Consider the following 20,473-nt stretch of genomic DNA (forward strand, 5'->3'; position numbering starts at 1 on the left):
TTTTTGTATTGTTTACATTGTAGTACAGTTGTTTAGAGGTAAAGATGACCACTTTATATAGCCATAGAACACAATATTCTGTGTACCTTAAAAAAATCAAACAAAATCATCTAAAATGGCCTGTACTGAAGGAGTTATCTTTTGAAAAATGACTGGGATTGAATGTGTTAAACAAGGGCACTATCCCACTGAGCCATCCAGCCCTTTGCCTTCATCAGTTAATCTTCTCTGAAGCAAACACACACTCACAGCTTCCGTGTGGATGGGATGCACGGCAAAGAGCAGCGCCGCAACCAAGCCGGACGTCCTGTCCAGGAACAAGCGACACACCCTCAGGAATAGCACGCACACGACGGCGTGCAGGATGACGTTGAACATATGGTAGGAGGCAGCACTCAGCTCACTGAGGAGATAGTTGAGTCGGAAGGTGAGCACCGTCAGAGGCCGATAGGATTTGTGACTACGCTCCTGTTAACGAGACACACAAACACAGGCACACATTCTCTTAGGCAAATGATAAATTATACTGAATGTCTCCTTTCCAGAATAAACGCACCTCTGCCATGGGAGTTCCCCAGAAGTCATTAAGGAAAAGATTTCTTAATGGGGTCGAGGGTCTTAGGTCCTTGTTGTCAAGGATGGCTGAGACGTCATCAAACACAAAACCACACGACAGACTGTTCCAGTAACATCCCACCACCAGTCCAGTCAAAAGCAAAACCTCTTTCCATGACACAGCAGCCATGGCTGAGCCAAGCCGTCATCGATCACTGCAAGGAAAATAAAACATTTTTTCATGTTATCAGTGAATACTGGCAATCAGCTAAATGGTGATAACATTGTTTTGTTTCACAGCAAAACTAGTATGGTATTCACAGTCACAAGGGGATTAATTTTAAAAAGCTGTGCAAATAGCATAAATATATTGTGCAGAAGTAGCGTCTGTTTTTTGAAATCAATACCAACTAAAACAAAGCTGCAACTCAAAAGGCGCACGTTAAGCGTAATCTCGAGGCTGAAAACCTATACAGTACTTCAACTTACAGTACTGTCAAGCCGTAGGACTAGAAGGGTGGGACCCGGCTAATACCTACCGCTACATCTCATAGTTTTGGGACCTTTTATATCTGTTAAGTCGTTCTTGCCATCAACTGATGATAGCAAACAATTGAATCAGTTGTTCGCATGATCTATGAACGGCAGAAATGTAATGTTGGCTGGCCATGAAGCTAGCATGAGTTACTTTTGCAGCTAAAGCTAGTTACAGTAGCTTGACAGTACTCTTGCGATCCGATCAATGCAGGCTTGCTAAAGTGTAGTTTAAATGGCAACATACCGTGTCCTCACAGGATCAGATTGTTGTGGTAGATTTGATAGAAAACAAATACAATTATTTAATACAAACTCACTGCACACATATCAAGGGGCATCCGACTAGTGCGCATGCGTGTCACACAGCTCAAACACTTCCGGTGCAAACAGATTTTGACTTCTGAACAAAAAAGAATTTTATTTATGTACAATCATTCAACAATCACACCGTTTCATTTAATGAAACAATTAAAATCTCCCTTGTACATCTATAAGCTGGTTCACTTAAACAGTGGAGAAATTAGTATCACTTTAAAAATAACCACACTGACGATAAACTGCCGAAGCAGTAGATGGCGATCTACAGTTTCGAGGCATATGTGAAAGGCGGCGGACAATCTAGTTGTAGAAGAAGACGAGAACGAACGAGAAATGATACATACTAAATGGAATATTCTCATTGTGTTATTTCGTATCCTAAAAATGAATAAGTGATTCATTTAAACACTGTTGGGGTTTTGGCAACTTTCTACACCCGAAGAGGTAGGTGATGTTTCAACATCGACAGTGAGCGGTAAACTTAAACTATTTGAAGAGAAGGGAATATAAATATTGTAATATTCTCTACTCTGTTGCTTGGCTGATACATTTGTTTGCAGACTTTTGTGATGTTTTCAACATAGGGGAAAATCGGCACGTTTAAGTTGTTCTTTTCACCAACACACTGTTGCCAGTTTATTATTATGTTTTTAATGTTATTGTTATGTTTTGGAGCAGACAACGTCTCATTCATGTAATGAATGCAGCTGATTTAGTTCGTATTAATCCATCATTTTGAGATAATGTTTGGGAGTGAAGTTAACGTTTCTTTTCTGGAAACAATAGCTGTGTCTATCACACAATGGCCAAAATGCCCGTTGCTCTGGAGTGGGATGAAGTGAGGAGGATTGACCCCGCCAACCTCCATGAATACGACAAGGATGAAATAGACGAGTTTCTCAGTCTGCTCACGACGGTAAACACCCACACACACACACACGAATACCAATAAATACAAATACCAATTATAAACAGTGAGTGGTCTGTGGCTATGCTTTACTTCACCGGACTATGACTACTTTAACACAAATACAAATACCTTGCTCATTTGCTTTGTCTTTAAATGAAAAGTATAAAGAAAATATTTCTGTGAAGATTAATGATAACAGTATGAGGTGATTTAATATACAGTGAAACGTCTTAAGTAAACACTGTAAACACAAACTGTGTGCTTTATACTTTTTCTCAAAAAACAGACTTCAGAAAACACAAATTTTGACCATTTTCTGCAAAAATAGGCCTCAGTTACACAATGACATCACACCGCACTTCTTCCAAAAGAAGGATGAGCATTATAGGAGGAGGAGGAGGAGGAGAAGAATGTATTATGTGACGTAAGCGACTAGTCTCAGTTGTCACATTGGTGTCCTCAATTGTTTGCTATTTGATTGTATTAGCTTCACTTCTTTTTACACTTTTAAAGACACAATGTTAAAATAAGACATTATCGCTGCAATTTATGATGGCCAGAGTTTGATCTTGAAGCAGATTATTTATCTATTTTAGCATTATTTCCAATGCTAAAATGTGTTTAAGTTGTGTATTACAACCAACGTTATCTTTGCTGCTCAGCTTCAAAATCAGGCAGAGATTGTTGTACATATCCATCCATCCATTTTCTATACCGCTTATCCTCACAAGGGTCACGAGTATGCTGGAGCCTATCCTAGCTGTCTTCGGGCGAGAGGCAGTGTACATCCTGGACTGGTCGCCAGCCAATCACAGGGCACATATAGACAAACAACCATTCACACTCACATACATACCTATGGACAATTTGGAGTCACCAATTTGCTAGCATGTTTTTGGAATATGGGAGGAAACCGGAGTACCCGGAGAAAACCCACGCACGCACAGGGAGAACATGCAAACTCGGCCACCGTGCAGCCCATTGTTGTATATAATAGCTAGCATATTGCAAAATTGCAGAAAAGCTCAAAGGATGCTCAGATGATTCCCAGTGATCTTTGCCCATCAACTCTTAAAGCAATTTGCTTTTCTGACATCTGTCGAAAAAATCCAACTGTGTTTTATTTTAGGAACAATAGCATATACCAAATATTTATTGGCGTCCTATGCTGTTTATTATTATGAGAGTTTTAGTTGTTTTATGCTGTGCATGTGGCATTGCTGCATGCACAACGAATGATCTGTCTGGGATATTAACATTCTTCTTCATCCAAACCTTAACATCATTTTAACATTGCAAATCATCACAACATCATTTTAACCTTGCAAATCATCATGGCTGTGGCGTGAAAAAGGTTTTGCATGTTTGAGTGAAATATTTATGCCCACTCGCTGGAATTATTACAGCTTGTACAAGGTACATGCGTTTGTATTAGAAGAACAAAGGTAGACCGTTGTGCAACAAAAACCTCACGTTCAAGCAACTGCTGAGTTGCTCAAGAATGATGGCAGAAAAAAACATCTGATGTACAATTAATGGACAAAGGCTCATCATATTAATACTTTGATTTTGTCATGAACACATTCTTTGACGTGCATTGCAGACACCTGACAGCCATAAACTATTCAGCGGCGACCACAGCATGCACACACAAGTGATACACTAGTGATACACTGGTGCAGTGGACTTGACCAAGGAAGAATTTCAGGGGTCGGTTGCCCTGCTAAGGGGCCACACGTTGGCCGCGTAGTTAGCATGTAGGGTTAGCATGACCTGGGTTTGATTCTCTGTGTGGAGTTTGCATGTTCTCCCAGTGCATGCGTGGGTTTTTGTGGGAACTCCGGTTTCCTCCCATATTCCAAAAACATGCATGTTAGCGAATTGGCGATGCTAAATTGTCCATAGGTATGCATGTGAGTGTGAATGGTTGTCTATATGTGCCCTGTGATTGGCTGGCGACCGGTCCAGGGTGTACCCTGCCTCTCTCAAGTCAACTGGGATAGGCTCCAGCATACCCCCGCAACCCTAATGAGGATAAGCGGAATAGAAAATGGATGGATGGTGCCTCGCTTAAGGCATCACTGCTCATTTATCATAACTTACTGTGTGTATTCTCCTTTTTCTTTTCTCGCCACGTTCCTTTAACACCTCTTGTTGGTGCTGATCCTTCTTGTGAAAGCAGTTTGGCTGAACGGACAGAAAAAAACAAAACAGTTAATCCCTCGATGCTTACGAAACTGAAGCATCTTTTTTTCAATTTTAAATTGTACCAACTCTGAGACATTCACCATTCCACTGCAACTTTCAGTAGGGTTTTTGCTTTTAAGAATAACAATTCCCGGAACATTTGAAGAAAAACAGTGGTGCATCTGCACGTCTGTTGTAATTGCATCAATCAAGCTTCTAATCATTGACCTGGCAAAACATCAATGGCGTGTTTCAATCAAATATGAACGTCCTCTTACTGAAATAATTACAACTCGTGATGATAGAATGTGCTTGTGGTAACTTTTCCTCATTTGACCTTTTATGTTGTCTGTTGCAGACACAACAGTGGGAAGTGGAGAATCAAGCTCAGAAGGACGTTGTCCACATACTGCAACTATTTCAGGCTCTGCTCAAGGTCTTAGTTGTTTCTTGACACATGCAAATGTTAATTGTATGCTTCAAAGTAAAACACACAAGTTCTGTGTTGTCTTCCTTCCTCAGATGAAGCATCATGAAGCTTCTCTTGCTGAACAATTAATAGAAGAACAGGAGAAAAATGGTTGGTGCGGAGTTTGTTCGTAGATGTTTTTCTGCCAGCACACCGCTGACATTGTTTCCTATGACTTCTTCACTGTAGAAAATAAACTTCTAGCCAAGGTGTCGAGACTGGAAGATGAACTCAAGGTAAGTCGTTTTACACCCCCTGCCACTGTTCATGTCCATCTGTCTACTGAGACATTATCTCAGTAGATCATGTACAGTACAGCTAGAACTGCATTATCAAAAATCAATTTGCAACATAAGTCTGATTATACAGGGGAACCTGGGTTTTCCTCATTAATGCACTCCAAAAAAACTGAAACCTACGAAAACTGAGTAATTATTTTCCCCATAAGAATTCATGCAAATCCAATTTATCCTTTCCAGACGCCCAAAAATGTAAAACACAGAACACATTTATTGAGAATTTTGCAGGAAACCTGGTGAAATGCATATAAAAGACGAATTAACTTTATAGATGAATGAGGTTTAGGGACGGATGAGCCACATGGATGCTGGTTCATTCTAGTCTGTTTAAAATGTAACTTTAAAGAGTGGGCAGTGAGAAGTGTGTACTTGCTCTCTTGAGCTTTTTTTTTAAACTTCTGCAGCAATTAGAATCATTGCACACACTGGTTGAGATCAATGTAATGTAATGTTTCTTTCTTAATGTTAACATTACGTTATGTTAACATTCAGACTCAGAAATATGCAGTACCCTGGAGAGCCTCATCAACACACAGTGCAGTGCTTGAAAGGAAAAGGAGGAAGGCAGGAGACAGACAGTGCATCTTTCCGTGTGTGTTCAGATGTGTTCTATGAACAAATAAGTCAAATACACACACACCCATAATGAAGACGATGAAAGGCACGGAGGTTTGGTTTGGAGACTCGACTTGATTATTTAAAAAAAATCCAAACCTCCATGGCCCTGTGTGGAAAAAGTGATTGCCCCCAGTTACCTCCCATATAGAAAGTAACTGAGCTCTCGGTCTATAAAAGGTTATAGAGCCGTTTATTAAGTTTTGGGGACTCCAGCAAGCCACAGTGAGAGCCATTATTGACAAATGGCGAAAACCTGGAACAGTGGTGAACCTTCCCAGGAGTGGCTGGTCAACCAAGTACCCCAAGAGCGCAGCGACGCCGCACCCAAGAGGTCACAAGAGACCCCACAACATCATCCAAAGAATTACAAGCCTCACTTGCCTCAGTAAAGGTCAGTGTTCATGGGTCTATCAAAACAAAGATGTTGAAAAACAGCATGCATGGCAGAGTTCAGAACAAAAAACACTGCTGAACAAGAAGCACTTTAAGGCTTGTATCAGTTTTGTCAGAAAACATCTTGATGATCCTCAGGACCTTTTGGAAAATACTGTGTAGTCTGATGAGTCAGAAGTTGGACCTTTTGGAAGGTGTGTCCCATTAAATCTGGCATAAAAGCAACACTGCATTTCAGAAAAAGATCCTTATAGATAGACTATGGTGGTGATGGTGTGTTGGTTCCAGGCTGTTTTGCTAAGTCAGGACCTGGAAGACTTGTGAATCCTGCTGTCTACCGGCCATCTGTTCATGACCTCAAGCTGAAAACAACTTGGGTTCTGCAGGAGGACAATGATCCAAAACACACCAGCAAGTCCACCTCTGAATGGCTAGAGAAAAATGAAGACTTTTGAGTGGCCTAGTCAAAGTCGTGACCTGAATCTGCACTTCATGCTGTGGCTGAATTACAACAATTCTGCAAAGATGAGTGGGCCAAAATTCCTCCACAGCTCTGTAAGAGACTCACTGCAAGTTATCGCAAACGCTTGATTGCAATTGTTCTCAAAGTTGGCCCAAACTGTTATTAGGTTTAGGGGGCAATCGCTTTTTCAATGTAGGTTTTGATTTTTTTTACTCTGAAAAAACTGAATGCTACAAAATCCTATACATACATTATCTAGGCAATTGACAAATCAGCAACAAAATACCTAATGTTCACTTTGAGTCAACAAACCATTTAAGAGACATACCTCAGTGCTTTCCAGATCTGAAATCGTATCCCATACACGTGACACGAGGCCATTTGGCTCTTTTTTTAGAAAGATGAAGTATAGTCAGAGCATACAGCAAAACACTTCACGTGTGTGGGTGTAATCTTTTCAGTCACGGATGAATGCGAAATGCTGCACTTTAATTGGCTGAGTTCAACAACATAAGAAGATTATAGCTAATTCCTTCCATGCTCGTAGCCATGCTAGTTTGGATTTGATTATACTTTTCAAGTGTTTAGTTATGTATACAATCCAAATACAGGAACTGCACTGGAAAGAAGGTAATAACATCTACATATATCATGTGTAAATCTTGATAAGACATGTAAGGGGTTGTGGTGTGGTCATTATTTAGAGTACTTTTCATTGTTTTGCATCTCAGCACAGCGGCACTGGGCCAGACAACCGCTTTCTGAGAAATGAGATTCGGCAGCTGGAAAGCCAGCTGGAGCAGAAGGAGAAGGAGGTGAACCACCTGAGGAAAGAAATGGGAGGAGGAAAGAAAACTATTGAGGAGGTACGACTGTATTTAGTACCGCTATTAAGTTCTGTGTTCTTCAGCAATGACTGCTGTCAGCTGTGCTTTGGCATGTTGACTAATTTGGTGATGAAAGCAAGATGATATTGTGCTGTGTTAATGGTGTCAGGCAGTGTTCATTGGATGATACCATTTTTGTTTCCAACAATACATTTGACTCAGGTCTTTATGGAAACATACCCGTAGTCCATATTTAGATCTCAGGTATTGCAATACAATCACACAAAATAAGTGAACATGACCTATGCTTAATATATCCAGCTGGGATACAAAAATCTGGCAAATTTGTTTGCACTGTGACTGACAAGGAGCAACAAGGCCAAACTGGATGCAGACCAAGTAGTTTAGGTATTTATTCTCCACATTATTATTTGTTATTTATTATTATACGGGAGCCAGGCAACGACATTTCGTTGGCAATTTCACTGCTGTGTTATTGTGCAATGACAATAAAGTCTATCTACTACACAACAAATATACTGCAACACTTTTGTTATGCTCCCATTTTTATGAGCTGAACTCAAAGATGTAAAACCTTTCTAGTAAAGTCCTACTCCTCCATTTCATGTCTAAATCCGTGCTAGTGAGCATTCATAATTCAACAACCTCACAGGCGTGGCATGTTAAGATGCTGATGAGACAGCATGATGATTGCACAGGTGTGCCTTAGGTTGGCCACCCTAACCCTAACCCTAACCCTAACCCTGTCTGAATATTTCTCAAAAGCACCACGTTCAATACTACAAGCAGTTTTCCAGCTGATTTAATATCACCAACTACCACCTGAAACAAGCAGACAAAAAAAAACACTGTCAGTGACTGATGCACAATCATGCCTGCTGTCCTGCACAATGCTTGATGCCGGTACCAAGTAACTTTGAATATAAACCAAAAAAGGGACAAGCTGAAGAAAACCTAATAAAGTGGAAGTTTTGTGAGAAACCATAAAGGCACTGCGTCTTTATGGTTCATCCAGAATCTGCACTTATACAGCTGTATTTTTTTGGAAAACTGTTTATGTATCCCACCACGGCTCGCCTCCAGGCACGCCCACTCTGCTGGGGTTGGTCACACTAGCGAGTACTTAAAAGGAATTCCGTTTTTTGCCGCCAGCTGTGAACGGTATAGGACTTGATATTAAACTTTATGTCTTGAAAATGGCTTTTAACATACAGCCATATGTGTTGGATCCGGAATCCAATCCGGAAATACAGACCGTGGGCAGTCAAGTTTCTCAAGGTTACTTAAAGACGTCTCTCAATGGTATGTAGCTTTAGCATTTTAGCATTTGGTAACCGAATGTGGCAAATATAATTATGGTGGGAAATGGCTCTTAGCAGCCCCTCTCCCTGTATGCAAGCGCTTTTGCTCCATGACTTACACAAAACAGTTAGGACACTGATAAACTGTTACTTACTGCTTGCTCAGTCCACATGACCAAGTAACTTTGGAAAGGCTTGGCTAGTCCAGTTGCATACTGGACCATGCCCAAATGTAGCTTTCCGTGCAAGTAAACAGAGGAGCAGCGCTTGGGGGAGGGCATAGGAAGCAGAGCTTGAAGAAGGGCAGAGTGCTTATCTGCTCACAGACACGCCCATATAAGGAAGTCCGCCTCCCTGTGACATCACAAAGGGGTAGTTTTACCACACCTTTTTAAACCGAGCGTTTTGAGCTATCCAAACCTATTTCAGGGCTCACTTCCAAATGCGCAAATCTCATTATCTGAAACTTTGGAATTGTTTAACTGGAGAATACAACATTCTAACTACATTTATAGGCCAGAAAAGTGGAAAGAAATAGGTCCTCTCTAAGAAAACAAGCAAAAACAAAAGCGGTGTGTATATATATTTTTACCTCATACTGTGTTGCGTCTGCCCTGGTTCAATCTGTGAATTGCAATGTTTGTGTACGTTTGCTTTTGCAGTTGGTCCTGCGAGCGGAGACAGCAGAGGATGAGGCAAAGACGCTGAAAAGAGAAGTATGTGACAAGACACACTCCATCATACGAACCCCATAACTTTGTTTTTCTTTCATCAGAATCTTCATTTTCCATCAGAAATGTATTTTTTATCTTTAATTTGATGTCCTATGCATGAATGTCTTAACATAGATGCTTTCTCAGAGTTCATGTCTCTCTTCACATCTTCCCCATGTTCTGTCTGTTCTATTGCCAAAGATAAAAAAGTTAAAGAAGAAGGTAAGACTTGGAGCATAACTTTAGTTTCAAGGTGATGAAAACAAATGAACAAGTGTTCATCGTGGTCCAGATGTAGTATGGCATTGAGAGAATAAGCAAATATTCATTTTGGAATTCCAAAAAAAAGGTTCAGAGTACCAGTGACTACATTTTTGATTGTCATCGTCATATTTCTTGAATATGGCAATGTAGTTACCTTCAGTAGTTAATAGTTTAGAATAAGTAGAAGAGTAGATGTGACGTGTTATCGAGTGGTTGAGTAATTGTATTGACATTTTGTGCCGTGATGTCCACTTTAAAGCAAACCTGTCCTTGATCAGAACACGCAGCTCCAACAGGATGTGGACTTTTATCATGGAGAGCTGGAACGCAAGGAGTCGGGTCCATCCAGAGACGAGAATGCCGAGATTAAGAAGAAGCTCAGCTCTGCCAACCGCCAGCTCTCCCAGTGCCTGGACGAGCTGCAGGTCCTCCCAAACCAACCAATGTCCCGCTCACCTGGGTGGACCTTTACCTGCATGTTTGCTCTTCACTACCATCTTTCTATTAGTGACAAGATTTGTGTTGCTTTTTAGCAAGCAGAAGAAGAAATCGCACAGCTCAAAACTGACAATCAGCACATGCAGAAATGTCTGATGGAGTCTGCCAAGGAGATGGAGAAGATGAGCGATGAGTACAACCAGATGAAGATGGCCGTCCATCAGTGTGACTCCATGACTGACCAGCTCAGGAAAGAGAGGGATCATGCTGAGCTGCAGGTAAATGTGCTTCTCTAATTCTACATCTGTGTTTTTGTGTTTTCAGGTTGCTTCATGTTGTGTCACATGTGTGCTTCACATGCAGGTCAGAGAGCTGACACAGAAAATCAACAACATGACAGAAGAGGATGACCCAATCATGGCAGTAGTGGACGCCAAAGTGAACGAATGGAAGGTTGGCATCAAAGTGAACAACACTTCAATCCTAATTGTTATAACTATTTTGTGTCAAGCCAGGGAGCAAATACCATTTAAAGAACTATCCATCAAATAATAATAAAGTAACTTGTTATTTGTAACCTATTACGCAAAGCAAACCCAAGTTTGGTCTTTAAAAGGCATAAAACTGGCATAAAACAAAATGGTCCCGGAATCTTTGAACTTCTCCATATGCTGCCCTCGGCAGAAACAGTTTGGACAAGCCTGCATCAGACAGTTACTATTCTCAACCGATCCGGTTCAAGAGAGATGTTAAAAGCAATTTAGGTCACAAGACTGCTACAGACACCCGTATTCTGTTATGGCATATTTATAATGTGACATTCCTTCACAGAAAGTGCTCTCTGAAAAGGATGAGGAGATTTTGGTGTACCAGCAGATGATCCGTGACCTTCAGCAAAAGTTGCGTCTGGCCCAGTCGGACTTGGACAGAAGCAACGTTATTGCCTTACAGCAGGTGTGTTCCAAAGAAAGGAGCAAAGATTTGTCTTCATCGTGCAAAATTTTGTGTGTCCAATGTACCATTAATAGCACAAAACCTCTTATAACCTTGTAATATATACCAGAAATCAGTAGTAGTCTTGATCTGATCACATTTCGGGTCATATGTGATCCAGGCCTGCCAAAATGTGCACATTTTTCATACTCGACACCCATTTGTTTTTTAATCACAATAAGGCCGAGTGGTTAGCATGCAGGCCTCACAGCTAGGAGACCCGAGTTCAGTTCCGCCCTCGGCCATCTCTGTGTGGAGTTTGCATGTTCTCCCTGTGCATGCGTTTTCTCCGGGTACTCCGGTTTCCTCCCACATTCCAAAAACATGCTAGGTTAATTGGTGACTCCAAATTGTCCATAGGTATGAATGTGAGTGTGAATGGTTGTTTGTCTATATGTGCCCTGTGATTGGCTGGCAACCAGTCCAGGGTGTAGCCTGCCACTCGCCTGAAGACAGCTGGGATAGGCTCCAGCACCCTCCGCCCTCGTGAGGATAAGCAGTAGAAAATGAATGAATGAATTAATGAATGCTCACAATAAAGGAAGCTACCAAGCTAATCAGAGGGGTGTCACAATACACCCAGTTAACAAGACAGTGGGGAATACAGGTGATACATGAAATTGGGTTCACAAGAAGAAAAACATGGGGACCAGCCAGGTTTTCTTCTTGGCAGAGACTTTGAGAGCCAGTATTGTTTTATTACCCTGTAATTGTATCCCCTGTCCATCTAATGGTTGTATACATGTGATGTACAGATGTGCTTTTAAGGTAAACTACAGATCAGACAAGGAATTTTTTTAGTGTCACAGTGGAGAAATCACGGACCTGCCAACTGTGATTTCAGCCTAAATTCATCTGCTTCTAGTCCTAATAGACTAGACTTTCTCTGAAACATGTTGCTAATGAAGCAGAAGAAGAAGACAGCCAATGTGTTGATTGTTGGTGATGGTTCTGCAGGCTGTAGAAGATCGAGATGATCAGATCAAGATCCTGAGACAGCAAGTGGAGCAGTATACAGGGGAAATGGAGAAACAAACCCTGCTCATGGAGGGTCTGAAGCTGTCAAAGGAAGGTGGAGGTGAGTGGGTCATGGTTCTCAACAGAACATTTGTAACACAAATGTCAATCTTAAAAGTTGATGAAGCTATTAGAGGTGGAGTGCAGTCAGTGGATAGCAGAGTAAAACTTGTGCGGTTTTGTCTAAGTGCAAGTCCAGCAGAAAAAGATGGAGGAGCTCACATACAAGCTGGAAGCTGCGGAGATCCGAGCAAGAGACGCAGAGGAAGCTTTGAAACAAGCTGAAGCTCACGCTGAAGAAAAAGACAAGGAACTCATTGAGGCTTTAAAGCGTTTGAAAGATTACGAGTCGGTAAGTGGACAAAAACACACTAGATTCTCTTAATTTACATCACATTCATTGAAGGCAATGTCCTGGAAGTGTAACGTAACACACACTGTGTGACAATGGTGTGATCAATTGGTGTTTGTCCTGCTGTGTCCAATCGAATTGCAACTTCCTTGAAAATGAGTTGACGAGGCAAGACAAAAAGAATCTTATCACAAGAAACCACAACTCTGTGTATTTCAGGGAATTTATGGCCTAGAAGAAGCTGTTGCCGAGATTAAGGAGTGTAAAAATCTAATCAGAAGGAGAGACATTGATTTAGAGACCATGACCAAAGAGATCAACCAAATGGACATGAGAATGAACGAGCTCATGGAGGAGAATGAGAATTTCAGAGACAGACTAGGTAATGTTTTCCATGAAAGTGAGCATTTCAGATAACAAGACTAACAATCATCTGACTTTTCTTTCTTTGGAATTCATTGAAAAGGCTATGAACCCAGAGAAGAAGTGGATCTGACAGAGTTCCGACGAGCCAAAGGACTCAAACATTGGCAGTATAAAGCAGAAAATCAAGTTCTGACTAAAGAGGTAAACAAAGTTTATGACCGCTGCTTTTTATCTTTTTATAAGCTGCCTTCTTGCTCAGATTGAACGTCTTGAAGAGGAAAGATTGGATATGAAGAAACAAGTCCGACAGCTGGCCAAGCAGAGAGGTGACTTACCTTGAGTTTTGAGCACATTGACCTCTGTCTTGACCACCAACCATGCCTGCAGGACTACCACAGGTGGAGGACGACGGCACACACACTAGAAGATTGCTTGTAGATGGAAGATTGAAGAAGACGGAAGAAAGCCCTAAACTGAGCATCACTCATATGGATGAAGAGCTCCGAGCCAAAGTCAGCTCATGACAGATCACCACAGCACTTTAGACAAATGCCTCTCATATTTAACTAACATACTGTTTGCAGAATGAAGACCTAGAAAAAAAAGTGAAGATGCAGAAGAGTGAGATTGAACTCCAAAAGACACAGTTTCAGCTCAAATGTAAACACACATTCATGCATGTTTCTTAACCCATCAGTCCTCTTTTAGAAAGACGGTTTCACATCTTCTTGTCTTCTCTCCTGTGTCACTTTAAAGTGGATCAGTTATTCAAAGAGAAAGAAGATGTAGAGGCTGCCCTCAAAGATGTCCTCCAAGTCTTGAAGACCAAAGAGTGCCCCACTGACACCAGTATTCCCAGTCTGGAAAAATTGTCTGACGTAAGGATATCCATGACACATTTTTAATCCTGCCGCTTTACCTGTTCCAGTCTTTGTGTTGTTTGTATTCATGGCTGTTTGTTCCCATGGCAGCAAACATACGAGACCTTTTATGCACCGTATTTCAAGCTTGCCCTAAAGAAAGACGCTATATAGGGAAATTAGCATTAAGCAATGTCCTTGTAACATTGAAACTCTCCTTGTGCATGAAATCACAGGCACCAGATGTCAGCGACAAGAGTAAGCCGTTGACTTTGCACCTCACATCTCAAATCCACGAGCTGCTAGGGAGAAACGAGGAGCTAAGGCAGGAGTTGAGATCAATTCGACAGGAAGCAACCAGCAGCATCAGTCAACTTGCCACAGCCAAAGAGAAGGTATGTCCAGGTGGACGTAAATCCATAGATAGACAGGAAGACATGATTTGTAAAGTTTATGGTCACATCACAAAGGTTAAAAAAATTCAACTCTGTTTTTCGGATTTGACTTGGGGATGGAGTTCTAAGAACTTATTCTTTTTAAAAGCTAGTTTGGTGTACCCCGCCTCTCGCTCCAAGTCAGCTGGGATAGGCTCCAGCACACCCCCGCGACCCTAATGAGGATAAGCGGCATAGAAAATAGAACATTAATTCGTAGTTGCGCTTAGCTTAGCAATTCTTCATATGGTATTCATGTGCGTTGTCTCAGACAAGTCACCTGGAAAGTGAGCTGAAGCAGTTGAGGAAGTCCGCCAACAGTGGCGTCAGCTTCCAACCTCTGGCCCTTCCCAAAGACCTGGACCCCAGCAGCACTGATGTCATCAACTCATTGAACGAGTACGCCATTCGGCTGCTTCAGGTCTGTGTTACCTGTGTGTGTGTGTGTGTGGAGTAGAAAGCAATGCAATGCTACTTGTGTGTTCAACTTTTTATGTTAATTAGGAGCTCCACAACCAGGAGAACACGAGGGAGACGTTGATCAAAACTTTGGAGGAATACAAAGACAAGTTTGCAATTATTAGCCACCAGCAAGGGCTTCTCTATGAAGAGCATCTCAGGTTGGTAGCTACTAAAAATGCTGACATTTAGCAAAACCTCTGCCTAGTAACTACTCTTGGGCTCCCCTTTTCACTTGTCTTGTTATTGGGAATTACTTTATTCCGCATGGGGCCAAAATGGCATTACGGTTGGGGGAAACTCGCACATGTTTGTTGGTACGCATTTTTGCAGGGGTCTCAATTCAACACAGCTGGGGGTGTGGAATAGCATCTGAGTGAGGCTTGGCCAAATCGAATATTCAGTCCAAAATCACATTTCAACCAAATGACTTTTAGACAACTTTTAGACAAACAGGAGATCATTACTCAACATAACGGTCTGACTCACGGTGTCAAAGAACCATCACACAGCAACTTAACACACAACACATACACTGGGCTACCACTACTACAGTGAAGAATATTAAATGACAATTATGTTAATATAACATAGCAACTTTTTACAAAATAAGTACTGCAAAGCATGATGGGAACACCAGAAGCACTCCCAGTCAGCTTCCAACATGCTTTTGTATCACCTTTTCGTAAAAAGTTGCTGAATTTCCATATTTAGATTTCACATTGTTTATAATTCCCCATAGTAGTGGGGTAGTAGTAGCCCTGTGTGTTTACTTACTTGTTACACGTGTTGCCATTTTTGTTTTGGCACTGTGATTGTAGCTTCTTAGTTGTTCTGTCTAATGATGCACCGGTCCATTTGACTTTGTCACAAGCCTGTTGTTAAAGAGCCGCTTCATTTAAGCAAGCCAAAGTGTCCCTCACTATCTCCCAAGGGTACACGGATACACTTAACACTAAACTAATACTAAACTAAACTTAACACTGGCACACAATATGGCCACAAATTTGAGACCCGTCCACTTTATAGCCCAAAAATACATTCTCCATTGGTGTAATTCTCCCAAATCGTTTATCTAAAATTCCTCTTACGCAGTGAGAAGGCACAGTGGCATAAGGAGAAAGAGGCTTTTACAAGTATGACCACCAAACTTGAGGAGCAACAGCAAGTGGACGCTGTTAAACTCCAACTTTTCAGTGTAAGTCACATACATACTGAGGCACACGGTCCTGCTCTGTAGCGCCAACATTTAACATCACTCTGCTCTTGGTGTGCTTTAAGGAACTACTGGACACCCTTCAGAAGGACCCAGAGGAAGTCAAGAGACAGCTAAGTGAAGCCCTGCGTAAGTTGACTGTGTCTAAGGTCAACGAGAAGAAGCTGACTCGGCGCTGCACCACCCTGCTTGAGCAGGAACAACACCTCCGCAAAGAAATCAGCAGGTTGCGGGACGAGAGCAGTCAAATGCAAACTTCGGTCATCCAGAGAATAGGCTACCTACAGAGATACAAGGTAGAGAAGAAGATGTTGTACCTGGCATAGACGGTACAAGTAGTGTCAATCCAATGTTGCTCTTACTGGAGATTATCCAAGCATCCTTTACTGCAGCTCTGTTTGTTTGTGGTGTACAAAGGAAATGGCTGCATTCAAAACAGCTGAGCTGCAGAAAGCCTTGGATGACAGCGTGCCCTCATCAGACCTGGAGAAGGCCAACAGACAGTACACGGACCTCACAGTCAAATACAGAGACATGCTACAGAGGGACGGCCTGCTTGTCAAAAGAACCACCAACCTGGAACATTTAGAGGTGGGAATTTGTTAATGTTTATCTAAAGACTGTCCATTGACAACTATCTTTTGTCTGTAAAGAGTGAGAATGAGTCTTTGCGTGGACATATTGCTGCGATTAATAAAGAGCTGGAGATCACCAAGGAAAAGCTGCATACATTAGAACAAGCATGGGAGAACACAGATGTAACTGGTATGTTCAATCTGAGATCTAAGTCAGTATGTCCATTCTTCATTGGTGTTATCAACCATCTGTTATCTTTAGCAGGTGAGAGCGGCATGGAGAAAGCCGATAAGGCGTTGGTCAACAACGAGAAGGTGTCAGCCGCCAGGCGAATCACCACCCTGGAGATGAAGGAGCTGAACGAGAGGCAGAGAGCCGAACATGCACACACCATGTACGAACACATAAAGAACTCGCTTAAGCAGGTGGAGGAACGCAACTCTGAATTGGAGGCCAAGTTTGGAGAGGTAAGTTCGACACGATCCCAAGGAATAATCCAGGAAAGTAGTGGTTAGCACGCAGGCCTCACAGCTAGGACACCCGAGTTCGATTCCACCTTCGGCTATCTCTGTGTGGAGTTTGCGTGTTCTCCTCGTGCATGCATGGGTTTTCTCCTGGCACTCCGGTTTCCTCCCACATTCCAAAAACATGCTAGGTTAATTGGCGACTCCAAATTGTCCATAGGTATGAATGTGAGTGTAAATGGTTGTTTGTCTATATGTGCCCTGTGATTGGCTGGTGACCAGTCCAGGGTGTACCCCGCCTCTCGCCCGAAGAGAAATGGGATAGGTTCCAGCACCCTTGTGACCTTTGTTAGGATAAGAGGTAGAAAATGAATGAATGAATGTTGTCTGTCTCCTCAGCTGACTAAAATGAACATAGAAGCGCAGAGGGTGGAGAGGGAGCTGAGCGATGAGCTGGCCACCTGCGTCACAAAAGCGTCAAGCGACGCAGACAGAGCCAGGATTGCAGAGTTTGAGGCCACTGAGGCGGAACTTCGCTCAGAGATTTCAAAGTACGTTTGACATTGGGATTACCAACATGTACTCTTATATAACCTTATATTTGGAACTTTTTTTAATTTTTCAGGCTTCGAGAGGTTTCTGACATCGCCATGAAACAGGCGTCGGCTTTCCAGGCCAGGCAACAGTCCAAAGATAAGGAAGTGGAATCATTGAGGAGACAAATCCTTGACTATCAGGTAACTTTTTGGAATCAAGCAATGATTTTCTTGTGTTTACAGTCCAGTTCACTGTGACGCCTTCAATTGTTTAAATTAAATGTATTATTTTCTTCAGTCGCAAACAGATGAGAAGGCCCTCATTGCAAAGCTCCACCAACACATTGTGGCTCTGCAGCTCAGTGAGTCAGACGCTTTGGCCAAGCTAGAAGCCTCTGCCTCTCACATGCAACAGCTGGAGGCCTTCAAACAGCGTGCCGAACAGCGACTGGACACCTGCGAGCGCGCTCTGTTCATCGCTCGCCAGGAGGGCAGGAACCGCTCCAAGCACCTGCGACAGACCGTCCAGTCCCTTCGGAGGCAGTTTGCAGGCGCACTGCCACTTCAGCAGCAGGAAAAGTTCTCATTGACCATGGTAAGCCTCCAGGAGGAAAAAGCAAAAGCCCACGAGGAGAAGAAAAAGGCAGAGGAGGAACGGAGGAGGGCCGAGGGTCGGGCAGAAGAGCTGGAGCTTAAGCTTGGAGGGTTGGTGGAGCTCATTTCAACTCTGAAGGATGTGAAAGGGGCTCAGAAGGTCAGTGACTTTAGTTGTGCCTCAACAATCGGTCAGTAACTTAGAACATAGAACATAGAAATCTGGTGCTCATCATATAACAGGTAGTCGAGTGGCACAAGAAGATGGAAGACGCTTGCCTGCAGGAGCTGAGGAAAAGTAGGGAAGTGGCAGTCCAAAAGGAGGAGCTCAGGTACCTGAAGAACCTGGTGGAAGACCAAGAGAGACACATCCACTCCCTCGGAGAAGATATTGTCCAATTGAATATGGTGAGAACAACCTTAATGTTACTCCAGTGCATCACTCACAGCATTGTAAATTATTTTTGTCTTTCTCAAGATTCAAGAAGAGCATCAACTGGCATGGGATCAGCGAGAGTTGGAGCTCGAACGTCAGCTGGACCAGTACGAGAACCACCAGAAGGAAGTACTCAGTGGTGCCGAAAAGGTTAGTTTTGAATCATATTTTCTACCGCATCCTTTACGCTGTAATAAACTATGATTGGGTGACTCTTTCTGCCTGTTTTCAGGTGGAAGATTCAGCAGGCTACCTCCCAGACCCGAGTCTACCTCCTGCTCAACAACTAGAGTTTGCTTTGAGAAAAATCCGACAGCAAGTTAGCACCATTTCGGACACACAAGTTGCCTGTAAACATTTGCATGAGGTATATTTTATGTACATCTAACTCTTCAATGAAACACAACCTGTGTGGTGAATGATGATCCCTTGAAATGCAGAAATTAAAGGTGAAAGAAGACGCCCTGAGGACATCTGAACAAAACATTGTGTCCAGGGACAAAGTCATCAACGAGCTGCGTCTTCGTCTCCCAGCTGTCGCTAGTCGGGAACGTCTCCTTGCAGACGCTTTTCAGAATGACAGAGAATCAGACAGTCAGGCTGCCCTCAAGTTGGCCCATAAGACCATCAAAGATCTCCAAGGTCGAATAGACAAAAAAGAGGATCTACTCAAGAAGTACCAAAACCAGTTGACCCAAGCCGGAAAAGTACAGATATTCATTCATGTTCAAGCGAAAGTAATCTCTGTGCTTAGTTTGTACAGCCAATAATTCTTTTGCTCATTTCCTATCTTCCTTGCAGGATCAAGAAGAGATGATAAAGAAGCATGAAGAGGAGCTGAGGATGCTGTATCACAAGTTGGACTCCAACAACGACAACAACCTCGACCGCCTCAAACAGCACGCAATGGTACTGACACGGTCATGAAAACCTTATTAGACCACCCTTGTTTCTTCAGGTTATCCATCCATTTTAATACTTGGTACAGCTGAATGTACATTTCTTTGGACAGATGATGAGAATAACAAAAATAGCTCACAAGAGTTTAATTTAAGAGATGATGTCTAACAACCTCCACGGTTTTTTGATAATGACCAAAATCACTTAAGCTCTTAAGTACTATAGCACTAGTAATTATTTTATATTTGTCCAAACAAAAGCACCTTTAGTTGTACCAGGCATTAAAATGAACAAGAAACTGAAGAAACAAAGCGGTCTAATATTTTTTCAATGACTCTCTGTGTGTCCTCCCCCCCTGCAGGAAATGATGAAGAAGCCCAGTATCACTATACCAACATCCAAACATTTGGACCGCGTGGCCGAGTTGGAGCAGACTGTAGCTGAACAGGACATATCGCTCTCCGCCATCACCAAGAAACTGAAGCTGGCCACTACAGAGTTGGAGCGACAGCAGATAGCCATGGAAACACAGGCTAATAAACACTTTGATGAGATGTTGAGGTGATCTATGTGTCTCTGGGACAACACAGATCAATTTTTTGTGTAGCCAGTGTTCACTATCAGATTTTATACTGAAGAAGAATCCAACATACTAATTGTGGATTTGGTGCAGGCTGAAGGAGTCACACGCTGTAGAGGTGGAAGATCTGACCATTGAGACTAAAGATCAGAAGAGCCAAATATCAGAGATGAAAAGGGAGATGGATTCTCTGCAAAATGAGCTGGAGACCCAAAAGGAGGCCAATGTTCTATCGCCTAGCAACACCATGAAAAACTTCAACGAACGGCTAAAATCACAACTAGTCCAAAAAGAGAAGCAGATCAAGGTAGTGCTAAGCATTGACTAACTTCCTTTTCTCATCTCCTGCATCCATAGACGTTTGCATGATGCTTGTT

At 42.4% G+C, this 20,473-nt stretch overlaps 2 protein-coding genes across 8 annotated transcripts in view; one reads left to right on the forward strand and one right to left on the reverse strand.

Annotated features, from left to right (window-relative positions):
* The window catches only part of tmtc3 (transmembrane O-mannosyltransferase targeting cadherins 3), a 24,685-nt gene extending 16,968 nt beyond the window's left edge, over nucleotides 1–7,717 (reverse strand). The window contains exons 1-4 of one of the 3 annotated variants that reach the window (XM_078790734.1): nucleotides 7,078–7,717; nucleotides 4,424–4,507; nucleotides 557–770; nucleotides 250–468 (exon numbers count right to left, since the gene is read on the reverse strand). In XM_078790734.1, coding sequence (XP_078646860.1) covers nucleotides 250–468; nucleotides 557–745 — 408 coding nt within the window. In that variant the 5' untranslated portion in view covers nucleotides 746–770; nucleotides 4,424–4,507; nucleotides 7,078–7,717. Of the gene's footprint in view, nucleotides 1–249; nucleotides 469–556; nucleotides 771–1,336; nucleotides 1,474–4,423; nucleotides 4,508–7,077 lie in introns of those variants that run through there. The other 2 variants (XM_058074635.2, XM_058074631.2) reach the window with 2 other exon arrangements.
* cep290 (centrosomal protein 290) overlaps nucleotides 1,585–20,473 on the forward strand; it is a 27,473-nt gene continuing 8,584 nt past the window's right edge. Inside the window, exons 1-38 of one of the 5 annotated variants that reach the window (XM_078790725.1) lie at nucleotides 1,585–1,854; nucleotides 2,197–2,326; nucleotides 4,866–4,943; nucleotides 5,030–5,087; nucleotides 5,166–5,212; nucleotides 7,481–7,615; nucleotides 9,561–9,614; nucleotides 9,813–9,833; nucleotides 10,154–10,300; nucleotides 10,409–10,591; nucleotides 10,677–10,766; nucleotides 11,145–11,267; nucleotides 12,264–12,384; nucleotides 12,512–12,675; nucleotides 12,895–13,057; nucleotides 13,142–13,242; nucleotides 13,301–13,367; nucleotides 13,429–13,553; nucleotides 13,626–13,701; nucleotides 13,798–13,919; nucleotides 14,138–14,296; nucleotides 14,607–14,756; nucleotides 14,840–14,955; nucleotides 15,890–15,992; nucleotides 16,076–16,306; nucleotides 16,428–16,601; nucleotides 16,664–16,775; nucleotides 16,851–17,053; nucleotides 17,450–17,601; nucleotides 17,676–17,787; nucleotides 17,885–18,340; nucleotides 18,424–18,588; nucleotides 18,659–18,766; nucleotides 18,849–18,983; nucleotides 19,057–19,323; nucleotides 19,418–19,525; nucleotides 19,878–20,077; nucleotides 20,190–20,403. In XM_078790725.1, the coding sequence (XP_078646851.1) occupies nucleotides 2,213–2,326; nucleotides 4,866–4,943; nucleotides 5,030–5,087; nucleotides 5,166–5,212; nucleotides 7,481–7,615; nucleotides 9,561–9,614; nucleotides 9,813–9,833; nucleotides 10,154–10,300; nucleotides 10,409–10,591; nucleotides 10,677–10,766; nucleotides 11,145–11,267; nucleotides 12,264–12,384; nucleotides 12,512–12,675; nucleotides 12,895–13,057; nucleotides 13,142–13,242; nucleotides 13,301–13,367; nucleotides 13,429–13,553; nucleotides 13,626–13,701; nucleotides 13,798–13,919; nucleotides 14,138–14,296; nucleotides 14,607–14,756; nucleotides 14,840–14,955; nucleotides 15,890–15,992; nucleotides 16,076–16,306; nucleotides 16,428–16,601; nucleotides 16,664–16,775; nucleotides 16,851–17,053; nucleotides 17,450–17,601; nucleotides 17,676–17,787; nucleotides 17,885–18,340; nucleotides 18,424–18,588; nucleotides 18,659–18,766; nucleotides 18,849–18,983; nucleotides 19,057–19,323; nucleotides 19,418–19,525; nucleotides 19,878–20,077; nucleotides 20,190–20,403 (5,154 nt within the window). In that variant the 5' untranslated portion in view covers nucleotides 1,585–1,854; nucleotides 2,197–2,212. Of the gene's footprint in view, nucleotides 1,855–2,196; nucleotides 2,327–4,865; nucleotides 4,944–5,029; nucleotides 5,088–5,165; nucleotides 5,213–7,259; nucleotides 7,380–7,480; nucleotides 7,616–9,560; nucleotides 9,615–9,812; nucleotides 9,834–10,153; nucleotides 10,301–10,408; nucleotides 10,592–10,676; nucleotides 10,767–11,144; nucleotides 11,268–12,263; nucleotides 12,385–12,511; nucleotides 12,676–12,894; nucleotides 13,058–13,141; nucleotides 13,243–13,300; nucleotides 13,368–13,428; nucleotides 13,554–13,625; nucleotides 13,702–13,797; nucleotides 13,920–14,137; nucleotides 14,297–14,606; nucleotides 14,757–14,839; nucleotides 14,956–15,889; nucleotides 15,993–16,075; nucleotides 16,307–16,427; nucleotides 16,602–16,663; nucleotides 16,776–16,847; nucleotides 17,054–17,449; nucleotides 17,602–17,675; nucleotides 17,788–17,884; nucleotides 18,341–18,423; nucleotides 18,589–18,658; nucleotides 18,767–18,848; nucleotides 18,984–19,056; nucleotides 19,324–19,417; nucleotides 19,526–19,877; nucleotides 20,078–20,189; nucleotides 20,404–20,473 lie in introns of those variants that run through there. The other 4 variants (XM_058074624.2, XM_058074625.2, XM_058074626.2 and 1 more) reach the window with 4 other exon arrangements.

Source organism: Doryrhamphus excisus, linkage group LG1 (assembly GCF_037039965.1).
Source record: "Doryrhamphus excisus strain RoL-2023G ecotype Guam linkage group LG1, RoL_Dexc_Guam_v1.1, whole genome shotgun sequence".
Taxonomy (NCBI): Eukaryota; Metazoa; Chordata; class Actinopteri; order Syngnathiformes; family Syngnathidae; genus Doryrhamphus; species Doryrhamphus excisus.